General features: G+C 42.6%; 1 protein-coding gene across 1 annotated transcript; it reads right to left on the minus strand.

The window, feature by feature from the left end:
• Positions 1-7,413: 7,413 nt before the first annotated feature.
• On the minus strand, positions 7,414-10,888 carry HOXC11 (homeobox C11). The gene is made up of 2 exons (XM_081849049.1): positions 9,850-10,888; positions 7,414-8,406 (listed from the first exon to the last, which is right to left on the minus strand). Exons 1-2 carry the CDS (start codon positions 10,526-10,528, stop codon positions 8,174-8,176), a joined length of 912 nt encoding a protein of 303 aa, XP_081705175.1. The 5' UTR covers positions 10,529-10,888; the 3' UTR covers positions 7,414-8,173.
• Between the last annotated feature and the right edge of the window lie 2,041 nt (positions 10,889-12,929).

Consider the following 12,929-nt stretch of genomic DNA (forward strand, 5'->3'; position numbering starts at 1 on the left):
AAGTGGTTTTTTAAAAAGTCAAAGAGGGAGTTTAAAAAAAAATATTAGGGGATTTCTTCCTTCCTTTCTTCCCAGTGTCTGGACATATGAGGCAAACTGCAGACGATCCTGCTATTGTCTTTGGTGTCTGATTGCTCTCTCTCTGAATGCCAAAGGCAGACAGTTCAGTTGACCCAAAAGAGGGGGTGAGGAGCCTTGAAACCCGTCTCCCTTTGCTTTCCTAGAGCTTTGCTCTGGGCTGGAGACGGAGGGCACGCGGCTGCGAGGGGTTATGGGGTGGGTGGGAAACACAAACAGGCGCGCGCACAGGCGCGCTGCCAGAGCACCACATTTCCCATAAAAATCTAAAGAATTTTTCTCCCCAAAAAAAGCAAGCAAGGAAGAAAAAAGATGCACGTGTCCAATAATTCACGTAAAAGCACATCTCAAACTTGCACATAATATTTTACCTGTTCCCTTTTCCTTCTAATTATTTAACCGTGAGTTATGCGTGGAAAGTGTCTCTTACGTCCATTGTATTTTTTAACCAACTTCCCCCCCTTAACATTTTTATAGCGAGCATTCATTTTCGCTTCTAGGAAGTATTTGGTGGCAACACTTTAATGATTACCTTAAATTTGTATTTTTTTCCCCTGCCTGGTATTATGCCCCGTGTTGTGGAGGAAATAATTCTGATTTATGGCAAAGTACACTAGAGTACAATAACAGTGATGCAAAAATAAAACCCACGCCTTTAGATGTTGGCTTAGAAACTGTAAACTATCACCACCAGAAATCTATCAAACTTTACAATCCCTCTTATACTGCTTCCTTCTTTCGGAGTAACTTAAGTCAAAGAATTATGGAATGATATTATGTTCCTTGAGGTGGTATTGAAAAGTGCTCAAGTTATTTCTACCTCCAACATAGAATCTTCAGTCACCAAAAGACCGGCCTGAGGTTGGCCACCTTTCTTTGTTTTGCATGGTGGAGACCAAAGTTGTCCAGAGTTACTTCGTGGTGTTCACACACACCAGTGACAGTATTCAAGTTGCTGCTCCTCTCCCTCTCTCTTTCTACGTGTGTGTATACAGTTACACATACCCCCAATGCACACAGAATGCAAAAAAAAAAAAAAAGGAGTTTAAGCAATGTTAAAGATTGCATTGGGAACATCAAAGTCGCTGGGCCGCTGGCCTTATCCGTCAGGCTCTTCTTAACTAAAATCACACACTGAGAAGAGAAGCAATAATGTGAATATATTGCCTACTATTTGTTAGCATCTGATTTTTCCTGATACCATTCCAATTTCAGCTTGAAGGGTGATGTGAAAAAAGCTTTGAATTTGGGGTGTGGCGATCTGGTCCTGATAGATGAGGGGATATCTATCTTTATACCTATCTGGCTTATGAATACTTTATTATTGCAAACTACTTCGTGCAATTAGCTTGATAAGTTGACAAAGAAGCAGGGAAGGCTGAAGGGGGTCATATCATTCGAAGCTGCGTTCATTAGGAGAGAAACCATCGTACTATGCCTGGTATTTTCGAAGGATTTTCTGACTTAGTTCCATTATTGGGTTAAAGTGTGGTTCAGTGGTTTACAAAAATACGTGCTCCTTTACACCGCTGCTACCTCTTTTTCTAAGAAAAATTTAAAAATACAAATAAAAGAAATAGTATTTTTCCCAGGGAAGAGAACAATGTTATATTCTCAGTGGGGAAGAAAAAAGAAAAACGCGCGGAAAGAGAATTTTAGGATACACAGAATTAGTTAATTACCTGTTTTTAAGAGAAACTAACGACAAAAGACCTGAGAAACTGCCTTTCCTCCAATGGCAGTATATAACCGTGCAGGCTATCGGATAAGATGTGCAAAAACACATTTCCCGATTATTTCGAAATATGTATTTCCCCCCTAGTTTTTCCCTCGGCTGTTAAAATTTATTAATAGTGATACAGGTGTTGGAATCCTTTCTCCAAAGCGAGAAGCCGTCGGTTCAAATAAAACCTCGGCTATAAGTCCATCCAAAGTCTGTATCCTGCGTCGCTATGTTCCAAAGATCTGTGGCACGACGTGTGGATGCTATTTCATTCAATTAGTTAACAATTCAGCATAGGTGTTTTCAATAGGAAGCGATAAGTGCTTCAGGGAGTTTAGTTATATATGCAAGCGCCCACACTACCATATCCTTAGTTGTAATGTTGATATCAGCCGCAGCCGCTGCTCATTTTTTAAGGTGAAATTTCTGTGAAAAAAACCTCGATCGGCACAAGGGTATCCAATTATTTTAGCAATCGTTTGAACCGAGACATAAGGTTTACATTAAAAACGTTTGAAAAGAATGGCTGCAAATGGGTCTGTACATGTATTGCTTAGATCGCCTCTTTTAAAATGTTGTCGACTTAATTTTAACCACGTAGAGAAGCGTCTTTTTTTGTTCTGCTTTCAGTCCATAAACAACATTGATTGTTCATTTTATTATTTTATTTTTCGCCAGAATAAACATACATATACATATATTTTTTTTGTACGGCTCCTATCAACAGCGTGATCAATTTTCATTCGCTGCAGCAGAGATTCGAAAGTCTTCCGAGGCTGCAAACCACATTCTTGTGGTTTCATGTTGTAATTCGGTGGTTATCAAAAGCAGAGAGACCCGCTTAGGTCTAACATATGTTGAACATCCGTACAGTTCGCAACTTTATTAAAAGAGTATAAACGAGGCCTTAATGAGACGCCATTTTAAGGGTGGTTTTTGTGAAAAATACGGTATATAACAAAAATGAGGGTGCATGATATAATGTGAAAGCCTGATCAATTTTGCTCTCAAAGTAAACTTCAGATTCATATAAGGATTATCTAAATGGGGGGATTGAAAGTATGGAGGGATGGGGGGCTATTTTTGCTGTATTTCCATCAATGCCATTTCCCAATGCAGTCACACACAAATCCATATTAAAAAGGGGGGAAAATAGGCCTTATCATAGTCCACCTCCCCTTTATCCAATTTTGTGCCCATCAGATGTGCAAAGAAAGGCAGGAGACAAAATTAATCGTACATTCAATTATGCTTTTGGAGAGGAGGGGAGGGAGGTTGCTCTTAACGACCCACAAGAGTCTCTCGCCCTAGCAAAATGGGGGGTCGCGGGGGCATTTTATTTACAGGCACGCAGGCATGGCTGGTTCTCTTCGTCGGGGGCTCGGAGGTGCCTCCTGCAGAAGTTACTTGCAAGCAGAGCGGCGAAAGTCACCCCCCTCCCCGAATCCACAACCAGGCGAAGAAGACCGGCTCAAGGCGATAGGAGCTTCAAGTCCACTTGCCAAAGCCACTGCCCCTTTTCTCTCCTCGACAGGCTTCTCCAGGGTCCATTGAGGCCAACTTTCCGAGCCCCAAATTCCAAACTCTTTGCGGACCTCCAGTGGTGGTGGAAAGCCTTGCCCAGGGCGATTGGTCTGGCGGCTCTTTTGCTGGGTTGCTTAACAGAATTGCTTTATTTACATGATGCCACCGGCGAGCAGGCTGCACAGTCAAGTTTATGTTTCTCAACTCCAGAACTCAGAGGAGGAGGAGTGTTCTCTGGGCTGCTGGGACCACTTGCCGAGAGGTGCGTGGGTCTGCATGCCCGTGAACAGCCATGTTCAACATACAAGCTGTAGCCTGCACAAACCACGCCAGGCACACGCAGAAATACACCCGGACGCGCACACATCTCCATCTCCCCCAGCTCTAGTGCCCACTGATGGTTGTGGTGGGGGGACCAGCTTGCACTTCGCAAACAAACAACAAACAGCAACAATAACAAAACGGGAGAACTTATTTCTTGCACTCCAATTAACATTTTAAAACAGAAGAAGTCTTGCCCAGAATCCAATTAAAAAACTCGCCCCTCACCTTCCTCACTCTGAGCTATATCTCCCAACAATGTCACCTCCTAGCAGCTTCCAATACGTTAAGGAGGGATTCCAGGCAGGGGGACAGGAAACAGGTTCGCTTAGCTGTGTGTTTGCACGTCACACCGAGAGGTCCTTCGCAATTAGCCTGTGTGCCATTAACGTGGCTTTACACCGAGATCCCCAGCCTATGAGGGAGAGGACCTTATCCTGATGGACCTTCCGAGCGAGAAATAAAGTTGTCTTATGCAAAGCCCCAAATGCGTGCTAGGAATTTAGAGGGAGGAGGAAAAGAAGGAGGGGGGGAGAGAGAGGGAGAGAGGAGAGGGGCACTTGTAAAACTTTTATGCCAAACAAAGTTATAAAAACTTTCCATGCGTTAAGATATCAAAAGGTTTATAACAATAATAAAGCTTGAATGTGTGCTGGTGTGTGTGTTTGTGTGTGAGAGAGAGAGGGAGAGAGAGGGGGGGGGAGAGAGGGAGAGAGAGAGAATTCTAATATTCTAGCAATATTAAATCGCTGAGCAACTGAGTTAAATATTAAGTACCATAAACACCAGGCTTGGTTCGAAATCGGTATTTGTAATGCGTGAGTCCATATATATTCAAGTGGGTGTCATATGAGTGTGTGTGTGTGTGTGTGTGTGTGTGTGTGTGTGTATCCCACACCCACAAACCCACACCCACGTATCGCCGCCTGCTGCTGGACTCTTAACTCAGTAGGCGGGAACATTTAAAAAAAAAACGAAAAAAGAATCTGAAGGCCTTTCTGATTCCGGTTTATTACAAAAGGGTTAAAGGTGATGGACTTGACTCCATTGAAGTTCAAAGACATCATATATTCACATTTTTTTGTAGTTGTTCTTGTGGATCTCTTCGTCTCTCCCCCCCCCCCCTAAACACAATGCAACCAACATAACGCTAGCGTATAAAGTACAGTTAGCTGTTAGGCTATATTGCCGCTAGATGCCTCGACTCTGGTGAGGGGAGGGAGGCAGAAGGCTAAAAAAATGACACCCCTGCTCCTAAATGGTACCCCCTCACTCCCCTAGCTAAATAGTCCCCTTCCAAAAGAAAAAGGAAAAACCCCGAAGAACATTAACGGGTTATCCCTACCTCGCACTGCTGCTTAATACCCTTGTAAAGTCCCACATGGTCTATAAACTTGGATTTTACAACTGGCATTCCATTTTAGCTCGAGAAAACTTTGAACTAGGCCTCCAGTTTCATTGTGTCGCAGCCCCAGCCAAAGACGTGGAAAAGGAGGTGGGATGGGGGGGCGGAGAGGACAGGAGAGGGGGAAAGTTAGGAGTCAGAGCGTGTGTGTGTGTGTGTGTGTGTGTGTGTGCAAGGGGGGGGGGGACTGGAAGAAAGCTAAGCAAAGACACCCTTATTTGTTTACTATTTACTGCGGAAGTCTTTTTCTATGGCCAGACGGTGGTAATTAAGGAAAAATTAAGCTGTTTAGTGCTGCAGTCTTTATTACAATGTCTAGACTAGTCGCCCCCTTTGTCCAGACAACGGCCGCAGTCACGGGGTATTGACTGGACTTTCTGACCTGGCGATGTGCACCTTATTGCACCTACGTTTTAAGTTTCCCCCTAACCTTGGAAAAGTTTAGAAGTCGCCCATTAAAGAGAGGCGGGCGCCTTTCTCCCCCATCAGAAAGATGCGCCATTTTGTTTCCTCCGTATCCCCCGCGTGTGAGTGGGGTGGTTTTGGCTCCACTCCTAAGGGCTGTTTCGGACCTTCTCTGATCCACCTTGGGTTCCATGGCACTTCCCACACCCTTCTGTGCTCTGGGCACCACAAACCAAAGAATCGCCCATGACAAGGACATATTTACAGTAGACCTTGACTGTCTAATCCAAGGAAGAGGGAGGTTATAGGCCCTACATCCGTATTCGCCAGACTCTTCAGGGAACAACCGCACCACCACACACACGCACCAGGAGGAAGAAGGGAGAAAAACAGATAAATGCAAAAATAAAGCAGTTTCCATCCCGTGTATGTATATGTCTGTATGTCTGTTTATATACAAACACGCACATACCCCTATTATTATACATAATCTTTTCCCCTCATCTCTTCTAATGAGAAACATTCCTGTTAACATAACCCTTTCAGATAGCATCATGGCGAACTGGAAGATGGATCTATCAAGGAAGCTAAAGTTTCTTTTCTCTCTGCCTCTTTTCTTGCAAACGAAGCACATTTTTGTGGGTTTCCCCATAGCTGACAAATCAAACCGCAAAAGCAACATCAAAGTATTTGCATTGCAAATGGTTGCATTTAGAAGCAACCCGTGAGGAACTCACATTGCCTGTGAAGGAGAATATAATTTTGTTACTGCTTGCCCTTTAAGCTAGAGATACCTTCAGACACCAAATGTGAGTAACACGAGGATTCGTCAAGAATGAATTGGTAGATTTAGAGTAGGAGACAGACTGACCATTCAGAATTCTTATATTCTCCACCACCACACAAAATTAAAAAAAATACATTCAACTAGTGAAAGCGTCTTCCTGCGCATTTTTTTTATCACTGTGAAGAAAATTACATTTATTTAACGGAGGGAGGAGTTGTACACGTAAAACTGCGCTTCTGTCCCTATGTCTGTGAGTTGAACTTGTTTTTGTTTAAGAGAAGGAATTAAGTACTTGACTTTGCATTTGTGCATTGCAAGAGGCAAAAGGGGAGGGGGAGGTACTTTATCCTTGACATTACGAAAATTTCCGCTTCTTTTGTGTTTGCAATCAGAGATGCGCTCATTAGCAGACATCACATTAGTTGTGCTTTTTAAAAAGAAAAAGGGGGAAAAGCACGTTGCAATATTGCTCATTAAGCACCAATTTCAGCATATTGCAATATATTTCTCTTCCAGGGTGGGGTGGGGGAAAAGGGAAAAGAAATAAAAAGATTAACAACATTGGGAAAACAGACAAAGACATCTGGAGCCAAGCACAGGGCTGTATTATTGGGCCAAGAAATTCCTATAAATTTGAATGCAATGATGAAAACAATGAACTCCACAACAAATGTCTAGTTAAACGCAGAAGGTTCATATTAATTTGGCTATATCATATCGCATACGTATGTGTGCGTGTATATATATATATATATATATATATATGCATGCGTAGGTACACACACACACAATTTAACCATTTGGCCATAGGAAAGTCCATGCCACGTTGACCGCAATGAGTCTTTTAAGAGGGAAATACTAATAAAATGGTCAAATAAAATCATAATGTAGAACAGCTTGAAATGTCTTTATTTGCCACAGAATTTCACAGAGTTTCCCGGGATTCACTTCTTTACATACACAAAGATTTATTTATAATTGTGGTTGTTACTGTTGTTCTTGTTCTTGCTGCTGCAGTTTGGTCTCCCACGTCCAGGAAAGAAAGGAAAAAAAGCATTTACATACCATTTAAGAGACAGTTATTGCGAATTTATTGTAGTCCATTCCCCATTTCTCCCCCCCCCCGCCCATCCCCCACCCCTACCCTCTCTCCAGATGCAAAGAGGGGAAGAAAGAAAGAGAAAAAAAATCAAACCTGGGACTGCATAGAATATGAATATATAAAAGATACATGAGGGAATCAATGGAAATCACATCCTTATAGTGATACCAATTCTTGGACAGGTTATTTAAATTAGATTTCAATGAACAACAGTCCTTGGCATGTACAGCAGTGGAACCCTAATGGAGTGGAGTGCGTGTGCACGGATGAACACGTGTGGGTAGATACACACACACACACACACACATCTGCACGCACACTCAGACAAAGCCCTCCTCCCAACCGAAGACTTTGGGAGGTGCTTTTGCGTAGATGCATCATCAACTTGTATATCAAAATAAGGAGAAGTAGGTGCATACTGTCGTGAACACAGCACTGTAGTTTCCTCCATCGAACATAGATGATGATGATGATGATGATGAAGATGAACTGAACAAAACAAAACAAAACAAAACACCGATGATAAAAATAATTCCATTTCTTCAAGACTAAACGTTAAATTAAAAGTTCATACAGTATTCAAGTCCTTTCAACGTTTAGGTAATCGGGAAAAGTGTATAACCCTGAACCAGGTCCCAAACATACAGATATAAGGAAGGACGGAGAAGGTTGAAAACTCTGAGGGTTGCTTGAAGACTCCACAGTCAAACCGTGCTTGCAACTTCCCTTCTTCATACACAGAATACTTCAACTAGCAGAGGATGTATTTTTTATTTTTTTATTTATATATATATATATAGATATGTATATATAATATACAAAAGAGGTTCACAACAAGGGATTTCCAGAGAAATACTGCAGGCGGTCTCTGCTTAGTTTTTTTTCTTTCATCCTTCTGTTCTGAAACCAAATTTTAACTTGTCGATCAGTGAGATTCAACATTCTGGACAGCTGCAGCCTTTTTTCTTTGTTTATGTAGACATTGAAGAAAAATTCTCTCTCTAGCTCTCTGATTTGGAATTTCGAATAGGGACATCGCTTCTTTCTTGTGCGGGGGGCACCTTTAGGGGGGAGGGAGGGAGAAAAATATAACCAGGAGGGAGTGAAAATAACTAAGCAAATGACACAACAGAGCCCCAATAACCCCCCCCCCATCACCAAGAGCTCAAATGCATAGCTTCTCTCTCACATGCACACCCATCTGGAAGCACATCCTACGGCCATGTGTAACATCCTAACAGACATGTGTACCACAACACAGCCATGAAGACAGCCTTTCCTGTTTCCAGCCCATGATCATTTTCCCCTGTTTTGGGGGGCTTTTCCAAAGGGATTCCTGAGTGCAATAATCAACAATAACTGCTGGGGGGAAGGAAGCCGGCGAAGCAGCTGGGAAGCATACACGTTCAAACTGCAAATCTGCCGCCTTTCTTACAGAGTTAGCAGGAGCAACGTTAGAACTATGAGGGCTCAGAATTCTGCTCTGCATAAGTTTTTGATTATCGGGAACGCCACCCTCCAAATACATTCAGCACACACATACACACAGAGAGAGAATCAAAGCAACATATCTGAGCAGTCAAAAAAAAAAAGGGAAGCAATGTGTTTCCCAAGGCAGCAAACAGAATTGCAAATACAACGTGTGCGCGCGCCTGTGTGTGTGTGTGGGTGTGTAAGTTCACGCAGGACTTAGCGTTCCATTCACCTATGAATGAAAAAATAAATAAACATCCATGATGCATTTACTTGAACAGTTGCTTCGATTTAAGGTTGTTGTTGTTGCTTTAAAAATGAAAATAAACCCACTTATATATGAATATCTAAAGGCATCTGAGTATATTAAAATATACTTAAAATGTGTGTGTGTGTGTGTGTGTGTGTGTGTGTGTGATAAACACATTTAATAGCAAAATAAGCATTGTCTATTTGAAAAGAAATCACCCAAAGAACTACGCCTAAGCAATGCAATTTGCAGGAAGAAAAGCAACAACAAGAGCAAGAACAACAACACAGGATGCACTGAGGACATGAAAACGTTGCATTCCCTTTCCCCACATTCATAGCAATATTTGAATTTCTGCATGCATTTTCAATAAGGGGAAAAAATAACACCACCACCCCCCCTCGCTCGCTCGCGTGCATCTCTCAGTGCCTCCTCGCGAGGACAGGAAGCAAGAGCAGTGTTCTGCCCAATTGCCTTTTACCCTCAGAAGCCCGGGACCAAATCCTTTTAAAATGCTCATGTAAGTTCATGATCAAAGTTAATATTTGTCACCATGGTGTGCTTTTAAAATTTCACAGACTCTGAGATACTGTGTCTGCGCCTAACATCTCCATTTTTCTCAAAGAGCCTTTCCCATCGTAAAAATTCTTCTCGTTGCAAGAAAGAGCTTTGTAGGTTATAATAAAATCCTTTGAATGCTTATAAAACTCCACATAAAATTTGACCGACAAAACAGCGGGCTAGTCCCTTAACCTTTCCATTTACTGCTTTCTCTACCTACTCGAGTTGCTGGTTTTGCTCCCTTCCTTGTTGACAGAGGAGGATGAAGCTGAAGAGCCCGGGTTGGTGTTTTCTTCCTCGTCTTCCGGGTCTACGCCTTGGTCGCCGCGGGATGACAGCGCGGTGGGCTGGGAGTCGGTCTCCAGCTTGCTCTCGGTCTTCTGCAAACAGGTCTCGGGCGGGTTCTCGGTGGAGCAGTAGGCGTTTTCGAAGAACCGGTCGAAGCCTTGCGGGAGGACACTGTTTTTGTTCATGCTGGAGTAGAAGCCCGTGGACGCCGGGTGGTTGGAGCTGGGGTGATGGTGGTGGCTGTATACGCTTTCGTTTTTCATTAGCATTTCGGTCATGGTGGAAGGCGGGAGGCAATCCCTGTGCATCAGATCTTCCGCGGAATAACACGAGGCGTAATTGCTTCTATGGTGCCATTTATTCGAGGGGTCTAGCCCGTAGGAGACCTCTCGCACTGGCTGCACTTGAGAGAGGTTAGTGGAATAAGGGTAGGAGATTTGGCGAGAGGGGGCCTGTGGCAAGAAAGATGACACAGTTGAAAATTCTGGGACGTAATAGGTGCAGCTGGGGAGGTAGAGATTGGAAGCGCAACCTGCTCGCTCTCCAAAGTCAGCACTCCGCTCTTTGCGCGACTGGGAGCAGAAGTTTCCTAGGTTCACTGAGTTAAACATCTTTCTCCTTTTCTTGCTCCTATAGATAGATGTTTTGGATCCGATGTGCAGAGGGGGAAAAATTTGGGAAGGCGAGATGACGCGCTATCCGTCTTAGTCGCTCTCTCCAGGACACGTGATCCAAAGTAGATATTGTCATATATCAGTTTGGAGCACTTAGAAGCGTAGGAGTGGTTCACTTAGGTAAGATCTCAGAGGTTCAAACGATTGGTTTTCAAACACCGCAGAAACATTATGAAAATCAATCGCAGATTTGTATTCATTTTCTTCCAGGCACACCCCTTGTAAGCATTCAAAGCAGATAGCGAGGGGATGGCTGATGAAGTTCTCTCTCTCTCTCTCTCTCTCTCTCTCTCTCTCTCTCTCCTATTTGGATTTTGCTTTCAGTTGTTCAGGAGGATTCAGATATGGGGTTGGGTGGGGGTAGCTCAGGGGTGGAGGAGGCGAGGGAGGGTCTAAAGGATGTGTTAACTGTAATTTTTCCTCTCTTACTTTTTTTTTAAAGGGGGTTCTTTCCATGCAAGTCACATTTTAGGCATGATCATACATATTCTTTTATTTCCCTTTTTCTTCTTCTCTTCTCTGTCTTTTTTTCTTTTCTTTTCTTAAAAATGTGGATTCAACTGTTAGAAGCCCAGGGGACTGGATAAAGATTCTTCAGTAAGTTTTCAAACATTTCTCAAGGTCTTGCTCCAGGAGTCCGGAGCACATCTCCATATAGTGGGTGTGGGTGGGATCTTTGGAACAGATAGGTATATAGGGGAGCAACTGGCAAGTTTCTCACGTTTATTAATTACTTAGATGCCTATGTAGGGATCTCATGTATGCATAAGGACACCTAATCTGCCAAAGAGAATGCACACCTCCAGCAGAATATCCCAAATATGCGAGGAGCCGAATAAACTTTGAAACTTTTCTAGGGATTTAAGCCCGAACCTGAACCCTCTGAGGCATGGGCTTAATGACTTCAGAGTATTGGAATTAGGGAGGATACATCAGGACATAGGACTAATAAATATTCGAAAGCCCCCTTTAACGTTTGGTTAAATATTTATTATGTAAGAGTGGTATATTGAATATTTAATGCAGCTGTTTATTGTCAATCAATGTATGTTCACGGTGCCTTGCGACCTTTATTCTGCCAGCGAAAGAAAAGGCAGGGGGGTGCACTGAAAAATAAATAAATAGGATTCTTATTAAAGTCATTTGTCCTTGTATTTGGTGCTCTTGGAGTCTCTCAGCGCCCACCCTGTGATTCCCTCAGATTTTTAAAGCTGGAAGAAGGAATATTTGTAAAAGGTGTCTTGTAGAACATTCCTCGTGACTTTCAGACAATTGTTAACCTAAAGTGTCTTCTTTCAGAAAGCCATGCTATAAAGGCGTTTAGAGAATATTGACAGTTGATAGAGGCTGCTGGCATATCCAGTAAAGTCCCCCTAAACAAAGGATGCGTGCTTAAAACTCTCCTGTCTTTCAGATGATCTGGAGCACACATCACACAGGCTCATCAAACAGATTTTGCGCCTGAATTGACAACTTTTTCATTTGTTTTTATTTTATTTTTTTAAAAGGTCTTGTAATTGATCTGCAAAGAAATAAATAAAAATGTTTAGTTTCCACCTGATGCAAAATATCTCCAATATTTTGTTGTCTTTTTGCTCTCATCTCTGCCTTTATCTCTGTTTTTAATTCACTTTGCTCTCTTCAAAGAAGTGTGTGTGTGCGTGTGCGTGTGTGTAGGACCCAACAACTTTGCTTTGTTTACATAGAATCCTCCCGCCTTAATCTCCATCGCTGGCTCCAGTTTTGGACAGTTTAAAAGCCTCATAACAAAATTCACACAGCATCAGGAGGGCAAAATGACTTTACTAGTGATATCCTGTCAATTCGTGTTGCAGTAAATTAAACTCTCAGGAACAAATAACAAAGTCCAGGAACATGGCGGGCTGGTATATAAGAATATGTGGGAACTGAGGGGTTGTTGTTTTTTAACGTTATGGTTTTTGTGGTTGTGAAGCTTTTCCTTTGGGTAAGCCTTGAACAAATCCTTAAGAAGAAGAAAAATCTAGCAACTTGTGATACAAAAGGAGACGCTCTGCGATGACCTCATTTGCCCCATAATTCATTTTAATTTGGGATGCTCTTTTTACTTTTAAAACCACCAGGTAGAGTTTAGTCAGCAGGTAGAACAGATACCTAAGCAGTCTGCAGCGACGAAGACGCCCCAGGAAAGGAAGGGACATCTGCTGAAACAAAAAAGGGAGGATGAGATTAATGAACAGAATGACTGAAACGAAAAATGATTTTTGGTCACGGGGAGGAAACTGACTATATCGGACAGGAGATCAAAATCTTTAAAGGTCGTGTGTGACTCGGGACTGAAGCATAGCCTTAAAAACCA

The sequence above is a fragment of the Podarcis erhardii genome, assembly GCF_964252035.2.
Source record: "Podarcis erhardii genome assembly, chromosome: 2".
NCBI classification, from domain to species: Eukaryota; Metazoa; Chordata; class Lepidosauria; order Squamata; family Lacertidae; genus Podarcis; species Podarcis erhardii.